Source organism: Aquila chrysaetos (genome assembly GCF_900496995.4).
Source record: "Aquila chrysaetos chrysaetos chromosome W unlocalized genomic scaffold, bAquChr1.4 W_unloc_6, whole genome shotgun sequence".
Lineage (NCBI taxonomy): Eukaryota > Metazoa > Chordata > Aves > Accipitriformes > Accipitridae > Aquila > Aquila chrysaetos.
The window spans coordinates 325863-341140 of NW_024470326.1; the positions used below are offsets into that span (position 1 = coordinate 325863).

The 15278-nt window shown below is 51.1% G+C and overlaps 1 protein-coding gene across 1 annotated transcript; it reads right to left on the minus strand.

Annotated features, from left to right (window-relative positions):
- Positions 1 to 2: 2 nt before the first annotated feature.
- LOC115337741 (olfactory receptor 14I1-like) lies at positions 3 to 14354 on the minus strand. The gene is made up of 2 exons (XM_030006158.2): positions 13972 to 14354; positions 3 to 246 (listed from the first exon to the last, which is right to left on the minus strand). The coding sequence occupies exons 1-2, from the start codon at positions 14352 to 14354 to the stop codon at positions 3 to 5; spliced, it is 627 nt and encodes a 208-aa protein (XP_029862018.2).
- Between the last annotated feature and the right edge of the window lie 924 nt (positions 14355 to 15278).

Consider the following 15278-nt stretch of genomic DNA (forward strand, 5'->3'; position numbering starts at 1 on the left):
CTTCAGTTCCCCAGCTCATCCTTTGGGCCTTGCTGGAAGATGCATGCATCTCTTGTTCTTTGCAAGTCATCTGGGACCTCCCCCAATCTCCATCCCCATTCCAAGATGATGCAGAGTGTCCTTACAATGGCATTGGCTGGCTCTCTCAGCACCCTTGGATACAGACCGGCAAAAGGGGTGAGTTTGCTCAAGTAGCCCGACTTGATCCTCATCCACTGCTGGTTGTTCTCCTCCTCTGAGTCCTGCCTGAGGGCAACAAAGACATAGGAGACCTTTCAGGGCAAGACAGAGGAAAATAAGTCATCATGTACTTTAGACCTACCTGCATTTATTCTTTCTAAATTCAGTAGTGGCCCGATTTGTTTTTCTTTGCGTTTCTTTAACTGTTAAGGAAGCAGCAGTAGCTCATCTTGTAGCCTTTGACATCCCTTGCTAGCTTGAACTTTGGGGGAGCTTTGAGTCTCCTAACACAATCCCTGTTTCTCCAGACAACATTTCTAAACTCCTTTGTAGCCTGCCCCTGCTTCAACCTCCTGTGTGCTGCCTTTTGGCACTGGAGCTCGGCATTGAGGTTCCTGTTTAGCCCAGCCGGTTTCTGGAGATGAAGGGTTGTTTTCCCGAGTATCAGGACACATCCTTCCTGTGCTTGGAGGAAGATGTCCTTAAAGGCCTCTCAGCTACCTTAGACTTTTACCTTTCAGAGCTGCCTTCCCATGGGGTCTCCCACTACCACCAGAGCCCTCAGCAGGCCAAGGCCTGCTTCTCTGGGATCCCAAACCTGAGCTCTGCTACTCTCTGGCTTCAGTTCTCTTCAGAACTATGATGCAACAACTTCACGGTCACTGCAGCCAAGGCTGACACTTTAACGTCCCTGACCAGCCCTGATTCACCCTCTTGGCCCACCCGACTGCTGTGAGAAGAAGTCGACCCTGAGACTCTCCAGGACCCAATGGGGCTGTTTGCACCCAGTCACTTTGCCCATCCAGTGAGGGCAAGGTTTGCTGATCTGGAGATTTCCTCAGGTTACCTACAGAAGACTTTGTCCATTTCCTCACCCTGACTGAGTGGTTCTAACTCCCACCTTCATGTCTCCATCAGTGGTGCGTCACCTGTTCCTAACCCAGTAATGATTGCACAACCTGTTGTCTACCCCACCATACACATTTGAGTTGCCCCACCCTTTACAAAGGCCAAGCCCCAGCCTCATTCTTCCACATTTCCCAACCATCCCCCAGTGTCTACTAAAGAGCCTGTGTCTATCCATCACAGTACCCAAAATTGTGCAACCTGTCCCACCATGTGGCCACAGCAGTTCCCTCAGAAGCTCTGTGATGGAATCAGGGGCTCCAGATTCTCCCACCTGTGTCCCAGGCTGTGAGGCCATGGCTGCACATTTGGTTTGTAGCCGCTCAGCAAAGACCGCTTTCATGGGGAAAACTGGAACCAAGCACCCAGGACCCCATGTCTGCAAAGACTTTGCTTCAGTGCAAAGACATGCTGGGAAGGATGGCAGGTGGCAATGTCATGATGAAGTGAGATGCTCACAAAGACAACAAGTCCTGCAGTTCCCAATGCCAGAGAAAAACAGGCCAGGGCCGTGCCAGGCTTGCAAGAGAGGAGTTTGCTGCCTGAGGTGACTCTGCAGGACCTTGTGCCAATCTCCAGGAACACAAGGTACCCCTGAGAATGTCCCTGGGTGAGGTAAGCCTGCAATCCAGCCAGACAGTGGACATCAGTGGCATGTGTTTTCTTCATAGCATTGTTAGGCGTGTAGAAGACAAGGGAGAAGAGAATTGTCAGGGGTTGAGAGTACAGGGACATGAGTGGAGACCCTGGTGTGATGTGCCTCCCAATCATGCACTGCTCCTGAGTGTAGACAAGATGGACCTTGCCATGATGCTGGCATTCAGGTGCTGGCAGAATGGCACCAGACCCTTTGGGAGCCCCTGGTGTTTTTATCCAGCTCCATCTCCAGGGGAACATGGCTTTCCTGGAGGTCCTGTGCCATAATTGCCAGCCACATGCCGTTGCACTAGGTCCCCCGGCACCTGGTGTGGCACGGCACTAGAGGCCATTCTTATGCCATTTAACAGATAGCCTTGACATAATATCAGTGCCTGCAATGCAGGGATGTGTTCGTGTCTGAGTTTTGCAGTGAGCTGAGCTCTAGTGAGTTCAGTGGAGGGCACCTAGACAGAGATCTGAGCTACCTTCTAGCGCACTCCTCCTTGTGGTCAGCTGAAAGACCAGCAGCTGCCATGGACTCAGATGCCCTAACCATTGGGTGTAATCTGAGGTCACCAAGGGACCCCCCTCCACAACCCCACAGCTGAAGATGACGCTCAGGCAGTTTGGGTGTCCCAGGTATGCTCCATCAGAGCCTGCAGACACATCAAGAAGTTTTTGACCAGCCCTGGCACCTCAGATGCCACCAGGTGTTTGTGTGTGAGCAGCTGACAGCCACCCTGCACCCCCATGGATCCCAGTGGGAGCTCAGGGCAGGGGCTGGCCTGCAGGCACCCGTTATGTGCACACTGAGCTGGAGCAAGAGGAATCCCAGCTCCTGTGGGTCTGTGGGGTGCATCAGGGAGAGATGAACCCCACTTCAGCCTCTGGGCTACTCACCAGAGAGGAGATACCTGATGGACTCAGCTGAACCCCTGCCCTAGGTGGGGGGAAATGATCCCTGCCAGTCACTGCCATGGTGTCCTGCCTCGCAAGGGGACAGGGATAGGGGTTAAGGGAGTCAAATCTTTAGAATCATAGAATCATTTAGGTTAGAAAAGACCTTTAAGGTCATCGAGACACACTGTAAACCTAACACTGCCAAGTCCACCACTAAACCATGTCCCTAAGTGCCACATCTACGCGTCTTTTAAATAAGTCCAAGGATGGTGACTGAACCACTTCCCTGGGCAGGTGTTCCAATGCTTGATAACCCTTCCACAGAAGATATTTTTCCTAATCTCCAAGGATATTGGAATCATAGAATCATAGAACGGTTTGGGTTGGCAGGGACCTTAAAGATCATCTAGTTCCAAACACCTGCCATGGGCAGGGACACCTTCCACTAGACCAGGTTGCTCAAAGCCCCATCTAACCTGGCCTTGAACACTTCCAGGAATGGGGCATCCATACCTTCTGTGGGCAACCTGTTCCAGTGCCTCACCACCCTCCCAGTGAAGAAGTTCTTCCTTACATCTAATCTAAATCTACCCTCTTTCAGTTTAAAGCCATTACCCCTTGTCCTATCACTACATGCACTTGTAAAAAGCCCCTCTCCGGCTTTCCTGTAGGCCCCGTTAAGTACTGGAAGGCTGCTAGAAGGTCTCCCCAGAGCCTTCTCTTCTCCAGGATGAACAACCCCAACTCTCTCAGCATGTCTTCATAAGGGAGGTGCTCAAGCCCTCTCATCATCTTCATGGCCTTCCTCTGGACTCACTCCAACAGGTCCATGTCCTTCTTATGTTGGGGGCCCCAGAGATGAAGGCGGTTCTCCAGGTGGGGTCTCACGAGAGCAGGGTAGAGGGGGAGAATCACCTCCCTTGACACATTGGGCACATTGCTGGGTCACGTTGAGCTCCTCATCAACCAGTACCCCCAAGTACTTCTCTGCAGGGCTTCTCTCAATCTACTCATTGCCAAGCCTGGATTTATGCTTGGGATTGCCTTGACCCATGTGTAGCACCTTGCTCCCTTCCCTCCAGCATGGCAACTGCACCACACAGCTTGGTGTGGTTGGCAAACTTGCTGAGGGTGCACTCAATCCCACTGTCCATGTACATGTATCCAAAAAAGATGTTAAACAGAGCCAGTCCCAGGATTTTTGTTTGTTTTTTTGTTTGTTGTGGCTTTTTGTGTTGCTTTTTTTTTTTTCCTTTTTCTTTTTTAGTATCATTATAATTATCATTATTGCAGCTGTTATTTTTCATTCATGGTTTTTATGTGTCTACACAAATATTTGCATTTGCATCACTACATCCGAGTCATGTACCTACTTCACATGCATAAGTGCACCTAGTGCCCTTATACAAGTATGTTTAACACTGGCTCAGAGTTAGCCTCTCTCGTAGCAGCTCCGTAATAAAATGGGATCTTCCTGGTGCTGTGCTTTCATGACAAGCTCTTTCTCCAAAGAGGCCTGAGGAACTGCACGCCTGGAATTCCTCTTCCTCCGTGTGTCCAGGACTAAAAAGCTTAGTGTCTGTTTGTGACCTTTTAGAGACCCAGGACTGGATTTAGGAGTCACCAGTTGGTGTTTGATGACAGGTGAGATGGTGAGTGTAATTGAGGGATGTACCCAGGGCTTTCCACAGGTGACATTAAGGACACTCATCCTCTAGGAGGGGAATCTGGAGCTGCCTGGAGAGCACAGTGGTTCTTCAGGGACAGCATGTTCCCAGGGTTGAGTGGGTAGAGAAGAGCTCTGCATAGATGGGGTTTGGGGCCTGAAGAACAGGAAACGTGCAGACCTTCTCTGGGCACTCTCCAGTTCCTCCCCACCTGTCTACAGCAAGAATTCCCACCAAGGGACACACTAGTCTAGGTGTGGCCACACTTCGGCTCCCTGGAGGGGGATGAGAACTCCAGATGTCTGGGGTGGCCACACTCCTCCTAATGCAGCCTCATATGCAGTTGACCTTGTTCATGGTGAGCATGCACCACTGGCTTGTATGGTGTCCCTTGTAGTGCTCAGGTCCTTCTCATGACGGTCGCTGCTCAGCCACTGCGGACCCAGCCTGCCCTGATAGATGGGGTTATTCTTCCCCCTGACGCAGGACCGGCCACTTCTCCTTGAAAAACTTGAGAAGTTTCTGTTGCCCAAATCCCAGAGTTTCTGTCCTGGTTTCAGCTGGGATAAAGTTAACTGTCTTCCTAGTAGCTGGTACAGTGCTATGTTTTGAGTTCAGTATGCGAAGAATGTTGATAACACTGATGTTTTCAGTTGCTGCTAAGTAGTGTTTAGACTAAAGTCAAGGATTTTTCAGCTTCTCATGCCCAGCCAGCGAGAAAGCTGGAGGGGCACGAGAAGTTGGCACAGGACGCAGCCAGGGCACCTGACCCAAACTGGCCAACGGGGTATTCCATACCATGTGACGTCCCATTTAGTATAGGAACTGGGAAGTGGGGGCGGGAAATCGCCGCTCGGGGACTAGCTGGGTGTCGGTCGGCAGGTGGTGAGCAATTGCACTGCGTATCATTTGTACATTCCAATCCTTTCGTTATTGCTGTTGTCATTTTATTAGTGTTATCATTATCATTATTAGTTTCTTCTTTTCTGTTCTATTAAACCGTTCTTATCTCAACCCACGAGTTTTACTTCTTTTCCCGATTTTCTCCCCCATCCCACTGGGGCGGGGGGGGAGTGAGTGAGTGAGCAGTTGCGTGGTGCTTAGTTGCTGGCTGGGGTTAAACCACGACAGTTTCTCAAGGTCCCCCTGGAGTGAAGCTCCATTTTGCTGGGTGTTAATATCTGTGTGCAGATGGCTCACCCTGATTGTGGTGAGCCATCAACACAAGACCACAGCGTGAGAAGTTGCAGGACGCTCCAGCTAATAAAAGGAGTTACTGGGTTTGTACTGACTAATGTAGGAATCAGCACAACAACCGTCTTAGAAACACCACATGAGGGTACAAAGCCAGAAAAGCCAGGGCCAGAGGGGAATGTTACGGATGCACAACTAACCAAGTCCAACAAGTGTTAAAGCTCAGATTTATTCTTTAGCAAAAGTAAGTTAGAAGTCCGGTAACATTTTATAAAATCACAGGCTCAATGATGTAAAGGGAATTAATACTACACGGCCGACTTAAGAAACCCCAAGATTTAAAGTGATGGCTCAAAACGCACGTATCACTCACCTAAAAGCTGAGGGCTCTCTCCCTCGAGGAGTTACCTCGGGCGGTGCCCTGGCCCGAGGGGGAGTCCCCGACTGCAGACTCACTGCTCCAAGGAGGACTGCCAACGTGTCCTCCGGCGGGACCCCGTTTATACCCCTGTCGAATCTGACCTGTGGTCATTTAATTCTACTGGCTAGGAGGGTCACCTTGGTGTCCCTGGCGCATCTCGATTGGCCAGTTCAAATTTCAACCTGCAGCCTCCAGGGTTTCCTTCCCCTTCTTTCTTCCTGGAGAAGTTTTGTTTCCTGCTGGCAGGATGGGGGGGCGGGACGTACTGCCTCAGAGAAGGAGCAGAGTTGGGCTGTTTGTAGAGGAATGGGTGAGGATGATCAGAGGAGAATTTGGGAGGGAAAAGAAGGAAAAAGAAAACCAAAAGTTAAGCTCAGCTATGATGAGGCCTGTTTGGGGTTACCTGCCTAGCAGCCCTGCGTCCATGACTTCAGTGGGACAAAAAAGCCACAGTTGTTCACTCCAAATTTATGTCTGTTTACTTCCATGGTCAGGGGGAACCTGAGTGCTCTCCCTACCACCATCAAGGGAAGACTGTTGATGGAAGAAAACGCACAATCATTCATCCTGGAAAGGATCCTGGGAGGTCTGTAAGCCAAGCAAAACCACTGTCAGTGGAGAAAAGAGAAACGAGGGCTGGGCTGTTTGTCGGCTAGGCTGTGTTAGTGGAAAACTTAGGCCTCTACAGACATACATAACAGTAGTGATCTCTCCAGGAGCTGATCTGAGGCCCTCCATCTGTCCAGGAGCTGGCCCTGGGATCCCCTCACCCCTCCAGTTCTCCCACGCACAAACAAACACACACGCGGCTCTCTCCAGCACAGAATCACAGAACCACTGAGGCTGGGAAGCAGCCAGCTTCCACCTTCTCCGTGCTTCCTCTTCATGCTCGATTTTTGTCAGGAGCTCCCTTCTCACCCATACCAGCCTCCTGCAATGTTGCTTGACTTCCTGCATGTCCCGCTGTACTGTTCTGGAGCTTGAAGAGGAGATCCTTGACCATCAAAGACCTCTCCCCTCTTCTCTGCAGGACCATATCCCATGGGATACTGTCAAGGATGTCCCTTGGCAGACCAAAGCCTGCTCTCCTGAAGTCCTGCTCTTTGCCTTGTTCCCTTCTCTCAAGAACCTCAACTCTACTTTCTCACCCTTGACTGTTACACCCCTGACCAGCTTTTCCTTGTTTCCAAGGATGACATCCGGCAGGACACTCCCCTTCACTGGCTCCTCACTCACCCTTGTCAGGAAGTCATTGTCAATGAACTCCAAACACCTCCTGGATGGCTTTCGCCTTGCTATGTGTCCCCTTCAGCAAATGTTGGGATAGCAGCTCTACAGAGAAGGACCTTGAGGTCCCAGAGGACAAGCAGCTGAGCGTGAGCGAGCAATGCACCCTCATGGCAAAGGCCAACAGCCTCCTGGGCTGCATGAGGAGAAGCCTTGCTGGCAGATGGAGGGAGGTGATCCTTCCCCTCTACTCAGCACTGCTGAGGCCACAGCCGGAGTGCTGTGTCAAGTGCTGCGCTGCCCAGTGCATCATACTTGTTGACCTACTCAGGCAAGTGCAGCAAAGGGCCACAAAGCTGGTTTAAGGGACTGGAGCATCTTTCCTAGGAGGAAAGGCTGAGAGATGTGGGACTGTTCAGCCTGGAGAAGAAAAGGCTGAGGGGGATCTCATTAATGTGTGTAAAATTCCATCTGAACCCCAGAAAACTGTGTTTGACTGTGAGGGTGGTTAAACACTGGAACAGGCTGCCCAGAGAGGTTGTGGAGTCCCCATCCATGGGGGTACTCCATACCCAGTTAGATAAGGTGCTGAGCAACATACTCTAGCTGAGCCTTCCTCAGCTGAGGGGGTTGAACTGGATGGTCTCCAGAGGTCCCTTCCAATCTCAACATGTCTGTGATTCTGTGAGTATAAAGGAGAAAGGTAAGACAGGAAGAAATGAACACCACATAGCCTTGACCACAAATATTGTGGGATCCCATGGAGGAGACCCAAGCTGGAACAGGGGAGAAGTCTGAGGAGGAAGGAGCAGCAGAGTTGTACTTTAGTGACTGTTAACCCTCTTTTCACCATCCCCCATGCTCCTCTTGGGATTGGGATGAGTAGAAGCATTTGGAGTAAGGGATTAATTTGAGTCTGGGGATAAAGTGTGAGGGCAATGGACTTGAATAATTTTGTCATTGTTTCTCACAATCCAAACCTTTTTTACTTGGCATAAATTAAATTGATCTTCCCCAAGTCAACCCTTCTTTGCCTGTGACAGTAATTAGTAAGTGATCTCCCTGTCTTTATCGTGACCCAGGAGCTATTCCATCTTATTTTCTCCCTTTGTCCTTTTGAGTTGGAGGTGTGACTGGGCAGCTGGGTGGGTGTCTGGGTGTTGGGCAAGGCTAACCCACTGCCGGACAACCACCTCAGGACTGCTGTGTCCAGTATGGGGCTCACCAGCACAAGGAAGACCCTGACAGACTGGAGAGACAGTTGCAGAGGCCAGAAGGATGGCTGGGGCCTGGAGCACATTGTGTACAAGGAGAGGCTGAGAAAGCCGGGGTTTGGAAAAAAATCCCTCAGAGCCAAACACTGGAGCAAGGACCCAGGCCAGTTGGTGAGATCGCTATCAATGGAAATTCTCCAAATCTTTCAAGACAAGCACCTTATCTAGCCGGAGGTGTCTGAGAATGGGCTTGGCTGAGAGTCTGGCTGTGGCAAGAGCTGTGGGACTTGATGTGTAATGAGTGTTGGTAGGAAGCTGGTTCTCTTTGTATTAGTAACGGCAGTAGAGCTGGGTATCCTAGAGACCTGGAGGAAGACAGGGGTGAGCATGCAGCAAAGGTCCTTCCTCAGGGTTGGGCTGTATGGCCACTCACTCTCTGGCTCTTCTGTGTTCATATTATAGGCGATCCCCAACACTGACTGCATTTGCCCCTTCTCTGCCCCCACCAGCCCCACGCCCCAGGGCAGCACGACAGTCCTGGCCCTGGAGCTTCTCAGCCAGCTCTTGCATCTCTCCAGCCCCCTTTCCCCTGTGCCAGCTGGGTTCCTGCTGCCTGCCCTGTGATTGCAGAGTCCTCCTTTCCCTGTGAATACCTGGAATTAACACTTTTGCATGATTCCACCTGGGCAATCTCTCCCTTTGTGGAGCTCCGGTCACACCCCAGGCACACGCTGCCCACGGAGATCCCCTGGGATATCCAGGCAGCTAGAGATTCCCCTCCTGGAAGATGTCTTCTGCCCTGTCACATGTGGGAAACGACTGGGTTTGTATCTCAGTGACCATTCATCATCTCCACTGTCACCAGGCACCAACAGGTAAGTCCTTAATCCACCCCTCTAGCAGGTCACAAGATGACAATGAGCTTTTTGCCCTTGAAACCATGGTTCAATAGGCCTTTTGGAGGTGCAGTATCTCAGGCCTGTTCCTGACACGACGTTTGGAAAAACAGCCCTACCATCAGGCAGTGCACAGGGAAGATCCCTTTTTATTACAGAGATGCTATGAGGGAGTCATCTTGGCCCCAATGTTACAAAGACACATTTTTATATGGTCCTCCAGGTGAGACAGAGTACGTTCATGCTTCACATGAAGTACGGGAAGTCCAAGTATCGGTGTAAGAACATGAGACCCCAAATAGCAATAACAACAATGATAATAAAACAAAGCATGGGCCTAGTATGGGTGTCACTTGTGGAAAAAGACTGGAAGTTTACCGGTATTGAAAAATGTCCATGAAATCACTTTCCTCAGGGCATTTTTGAGCTCCCTGTTCCTCATACTATAGATGAGGGTTTTCACAACTGGAGGCACCAGCGAGTACAGCACTGCCACCACCAGATCCAGGCATGGGGAGGAGATGGAGGGGGCTTCAGTTAGGCAATCATGCCAGTGCTGACATACATGGAGACCACTCAGCCCACAAGACAACAGCCCTAGCCAAGAGAACAAGGGACCTCAGTTCTGGGTCCCAGCTCTACCAAAGCCCTTGGCTTTCCCCACTACAGGCTGTCCTATACTGTCCTATGTCAGTGATAGTTTCTCTGCAGATTTTAACTCTCCCCCCTGCTTTCCCAACTCCCTCTGACCCCATGATATCCCAAGGTTTACTGATAACTCTCTGTCCTCACTGTTGTTCAAACATAAAGCTGTAGCTTTCTGAGGGTTAGGCAATGTCTCTGAGTTCTCTGCAACCCATCTGGCTTCTTTCAAAGCCTTGTTTATATTCCTCTAGCACCCAAGGTGTCCTAGCCCCAGGCTCACTTGAATTCTTACATGCACGGCTCTCTCCCTGCACTACCATGGGTCTCACAAACCCTTCCCTCTTCCCCCGCAGTGATGAAACTTCACCCCAGGAGGTCTGTGCATCCTCCACACTCATAGATGTTTCCTGAGGTCCACCCAAGTATGAGAAGTGAAGCAGGAAAAGAGCAAGGTCAGCTCATCTGGCATGATAGCCACCCTCAGCAGCAGGGCCTTCTCCATTTTCTAGGCATGCACATTATCATAGAAAAATCTCTTTCATCCCTGACTTGCAGAAGAGGGGTCTTCCTTCCTGACAACTTCCCAGGACACATCTCCTCCTCTTCCCTATACACAGACATCCACTGCTTTCCCTTTCTGGCCTCAGAGAGGGTTTCAGGATTTGCTAAAGCCATCAGGCCACCTCCCCATTTCTCGCTGACATCCCTCGATCTTCTCTCTGAGCCCTACACACGGCCAATCACTGCTGCTAAGAGCCGCTCACTCTTCAGAAGAGGCCTTGAGATTCTTACGTATTCCTGGTGCTTATTAACTATCTTCCTGGTTCTCTCCAGAGCTCATGGCAAACGTTGTTGTCTACAACAGGGCCTTTATGACCATCTTTTATGAAATCATTGTCTTTTTAAGATCTTCTCTGCAGAAAGAGTAGCCACAGAAAAGCACCAAAGCCACCACAACAGAGTCTGAGTGAAGTGCCAGTAAGAAGCAGCTGAGCAAAACCCAAGGCTGCGGCTTCCTGACAAGGAGTCTTTCCTGTTTGTCACCTTTTCTCATGAAAGGAGCAGGAAAACTGTCCATCCCATGGAGCTCTGTTGAAGGAAGATGGAGCTGTACATAGCGTGAGGCGATACAACTGGGATCAGCAGGTAAAGAAGACTCCTCTAGGGAAGACATTTTGAGGGAGCACCGTGACTTCACCCAGATAAAAAAGAGACCAGGCAGTGTGCAGACATGATGGGGAGAAGTGTCCTGGGTAAAAGAGTGTGGATGAGAGAAGGTGGGAGAGATTTGGTTTGCAGAGATTTGAGGTAGTACTTTCCGTGTCTGAGCAGCATAAGGTTTGGAACCAAGGAAAAATATAGAAGCTCTCAAGGACCTTTTGGAATTAGTGGAACTATCACTAAATTTATTAAATGAATAAAGGCAAGCAAACAGCGCTGGGTGCATTGGGAGTCTCTGCTCTACCAAGATGCAACGCTGTGAAAAACAACCCAGCTTCTTTTATAGTCTAACAGTAGTTACATCGTGTCCTTCCAAAAACTCTCCACCTCCTGGTTGTGCAGGTGCAGTAGTTCTCCTAGAAACTTCTCGAACTCTCCTCATTGGGATGAGGGGTCTTCTATACAATGTATCTCCTACCAAGCTCCTCACTGCTCGGGCATGCGGACATGACAGCAGACACCTGTGCTGAACGGCGACACCTGCACAACCAGCTGTGGCCATCAAAACCTAAGCAAGTTCGCAACAGACACCCCCCCCCCAACAAATGCATATAACAAATTGCTTACACCTGCCACTTCAATACACCCTCTATTCATACATACTAAAGATCACCCCGTTCGTAACCTCGCTTAATACTATGATAAATGCCTCAGTTCTCCCCTAGGATCTCTTGTTTAACACTAGCAGTACAGGACAGCACTGAAAGGGAGCTCCTTAGTATTCTCGATGATGAACTAAAGCTTTTAATTTTCTTTTTACTTGACAAAATAGCTATAAGTTCTCAGTGATGAGCCTCTGGTATACAATTCTTAGAACAAGTGTCCATGATGGCATCTCCTGGCAACTGCTTCACGGCCCCTGTCAGTGCCCTGCCGCTGTGCTGGCCCAGCCCCAATGCCCATACACAGTCCCACGGCCCCACTCTGCAGGCACAGCACAGGGAAAGGGGAGAGTCAGGGGTGGGGACCTTCCCCCCATTGTGATCCCTATGATGGCCTTCAGATCACAGTTCTGCCATGACCTTCCTACATTTGCAGCTTCCCCAGCACCCGACCCATGCCCTGCCGCAGCTTTGTCCTACATGGGGTTTTGCAGGCAGGTCTGCTCTGCCAGGGTCTGGGGAAGGAGAGAAGCTGGGCAGGGCTGTCTGTTCCCCCAAACCAGCCTTTGGAACACCAGCAAGATAGAGGTGGCCTCAGCAAAACTCACCTGTAAACCTGGAGTGACCAGCAAGTGCTGGAAATGGCCAATGAGAGATGCTGGTGGTGACAAAGACCCTGAGCCACCTTCGCAGTCTATCCACAATGCCAAGGGCACAGACCAGCCTCCTCTCCCCTACACCTGCATGTCTTCCATGCTTTCCACAATCCCTGGCTCCGAATGAAAAAACACTCGGTGTGAGTCCTTGCCCTGCATGGTCACACACTGCAAGACCTACACTGATGTTTTTTCTCTCCCTGGGCACTTTCCAGCCCAGCACAGCTCCCCCTAAACTCTTCCCACCTCTACTGACCTCCCTCCACCTCCACTGCCCTCTGCCCAGCGCAGCCCAGTCTGGCATGGCCCCACACCAGTGCCCACCACAGGGTGCGGCAGAGCTCTGGGCACTCACCCCACAGCCCCAGACTCTCTGAAGGGCACAGCAGCTCCTCGGAAGTGGAGAGGGGTGAGCCCCAGGGGTGGGGGACATCCATGGCACAAGGCCTGAGGAGATCCCCTTGTACGATGGAAATGCAGCTATGGAGGCCAGCTCTGTCACACAAGTGCCCATTGCCTGTCCTTGGCTGAGGCCACAGGCCTGCCACACAGCAGGACTGTAACCAGCTTGAGGAGCACTCAGGCTTACACACACGAACCAGAGGGTTTCAGAAGGAAAGCATGGCAAGTTGGGAAGAGAAAGCAGCTCAGTGGGAAAGACCAAGCGCTGGTGCTCCCATGGCAGTGGCCTGGCTGTGGCCGGGACTCTTTCTTCTTCCCCTCTGCACACAAGGCATACTGCTCCCTGCAGCTGCAGAGAAGGTCTTGGAGGAAAGATCTTGGAAAAACAAGTCACTGCAGGGCCCTTTATTTTGTTTAAATGCACAGAAGGAACAGCTCATTTGCACAGCCTTCAGGGCACACAAAAGCTGGATATATTGTGAATTAGAAAATGGGGGAATGAAGACATTACTTTGCAGAAAGCATTCAGATAAGTAAAACAAAGGAAAAAAAGACTAAAAAAATAAAATTGACTTTTAAAAAGCACACAAGAAGACAGACAGGGCCTGTAATGAGATGTGAGTACTATGCAGAAGACAACAGGCAGTTTCTTGATTCTGAAAAGCATCCAGTGATTAGTTTTCTCAGGGCATCCTTGATCTCATGGTTTCTCATGCTGTAGATGAGGGGGTTCAAGGCTGGAGGCACCACCGAGTACAGAGCTGCCACTAGCAGGTCCAGGGATGGGGAGGAGATGGAGGGGGGCTTCAGGTAGGCAATGATGGCAGTGCTTATAAACAAGGAGACCACAGCCAGGTGAGGGAGACATGGTGGAAAAGGCTTTGTGCTGTCCCTGCTCAGAGGGGACCCTCAGCACAACCCTGAAGATCTGCCCATAGGACAGCACAATGAAAACAAAACAACCAAAGACTAAAAAGACACCAACCACAAGTACCCCAACTTCCCTGAGGTAGGCATCTGAGCAGGAGAGCTTGAGGATCTGGGGGATTTCACAGAAGAACTGGTCCACAGCATTGCCTTGGCAGAGGGGTAAGTGAAAATGTATTAGGCAGTGTGCAGCACAGCAGTGAGAAACCCACTGCCCCAGGCAGCTGCTGCCATGTGGACACAAGCTCTGCTGCCCAGGAGGGTCCCGTAGTGCAGGGGTTTGCAGATGGCAGCGTAGCGGTCATAGGCCATGACAGTGAGAAGAAAATACTCTGCTGAGATCAAAAAGACAAACAGAAAGACCTGTGCAGCACATCCTGGGTAGGAGATGGCCCTGGTGTGCCAGAGGGAGTTGGCCATGGCTTTGGGGACAGTGGTGGAGATGGAGCCCAGGTCAAGGAAGGAGAGGTTGAGGAGGAAGAAGTACATGGGTGTGTGGAGGTGGTGGTCACAGGCTACGGTGGTGATGATGAGGCCGTTGGCCAGGAGGGCAGCCAGGTAGATGCCCAGGGAGAGCCAGAAGTGCAAGAGCTGCAGCTCCCGCGTGTCTGCAAACGCCAGGAGGAGGAACTGGGTGGTGGAGCTGCTGTTGGACATCTGCTGCCTCTGGGTGTGGAGCACTGAACAGGGGAGGCAAGGGGCAGTGACAAGTTAGGGCATTATTCTCTGACCAAAATCAAAGCCATTTCTCATAATACAAGTTCACCGCATTTTTTCAATTTCAAAGAGATCTCTGTTCAGCTCTGTGGTTGGAGCTCTGGTTGGTGCTAGCTGCATGTGCCGTGAGGAGCAGGACCTCTGCCCATTGGCTGCCAAGGAGTCAGCCCTGCTCTGCAGCAGTGGGTTTCTGGGAATGGGTGCGGGCAGGGGCCAGTCTGCTGTTTGACTTTGTCAGCTGAATCCACTCCTAATGCAGAAGGGATTGTCAGCATCTGCACTCCCAGTGCTAAGGAACCAGGAGGGTAAAACTAGTTTAATTGTTCTAGGGTTTTTTACAGCTGACCACATTGCCCCTGGGGAGTTTTCTTAGATCTCGGAAGCCATCCCCGGGTGAAGGCAGCTGACATGCCCTGTCCCTCTGAGGGTGCAGCAGGGAACCTCTGCTCCAAAGCGCGTCCTTTTTCTCTACACTGCACAAACTGTGAGAGTCCTCCTGACAGATCCCATAGGCTGTGGGTTGTGCCAGCTTTAGGAGGTCATTCCAGGAACCACAGCTGCATTGCCCTGCAGCCAGAGACTTACCCTGTGAAGGGCTGTGAACATTTTTCTCCAAGTCAGCTCTCCGCTCTCCTCCCACCCCAGACTGCCTTTAACCTCTCTCTCTGCCTCACTCCTCTCCCCTCGGTGCCTGCAGGCAGTGCCCTCAGCCCTGCTGCGCTTTGCAGAGGAGCTGCTCCTGGGCAGAGCTGTCTCTCTGAAATGCTGCCTGCTTGCCAGGAGCTCCCTCCACCCCAGGAGCCCAGCCCAGCTCAGCAGCAGAGGACGAGCAGCACTTTCTCTGCCCCCTCTGGGCTCCCTCCT

Bases quoted from the DNA above. Each gene is read 5' to 3' on its own strand.
- LOC115337741 (XM_030006158.2), bottom strand. From the start codon at position 14,354: ATGTCCAACAGCAGCTCCACCACCCAGTTCCTCCTCCTGGCGTTTGCA. The intron at 247-13,971 runs GCACTACGGGAC...TGTTGCCCTCAG, and splicing joins GCTGCCATCTGCAAACCCCT to GCAGGACTCAGAGGAGGAGA.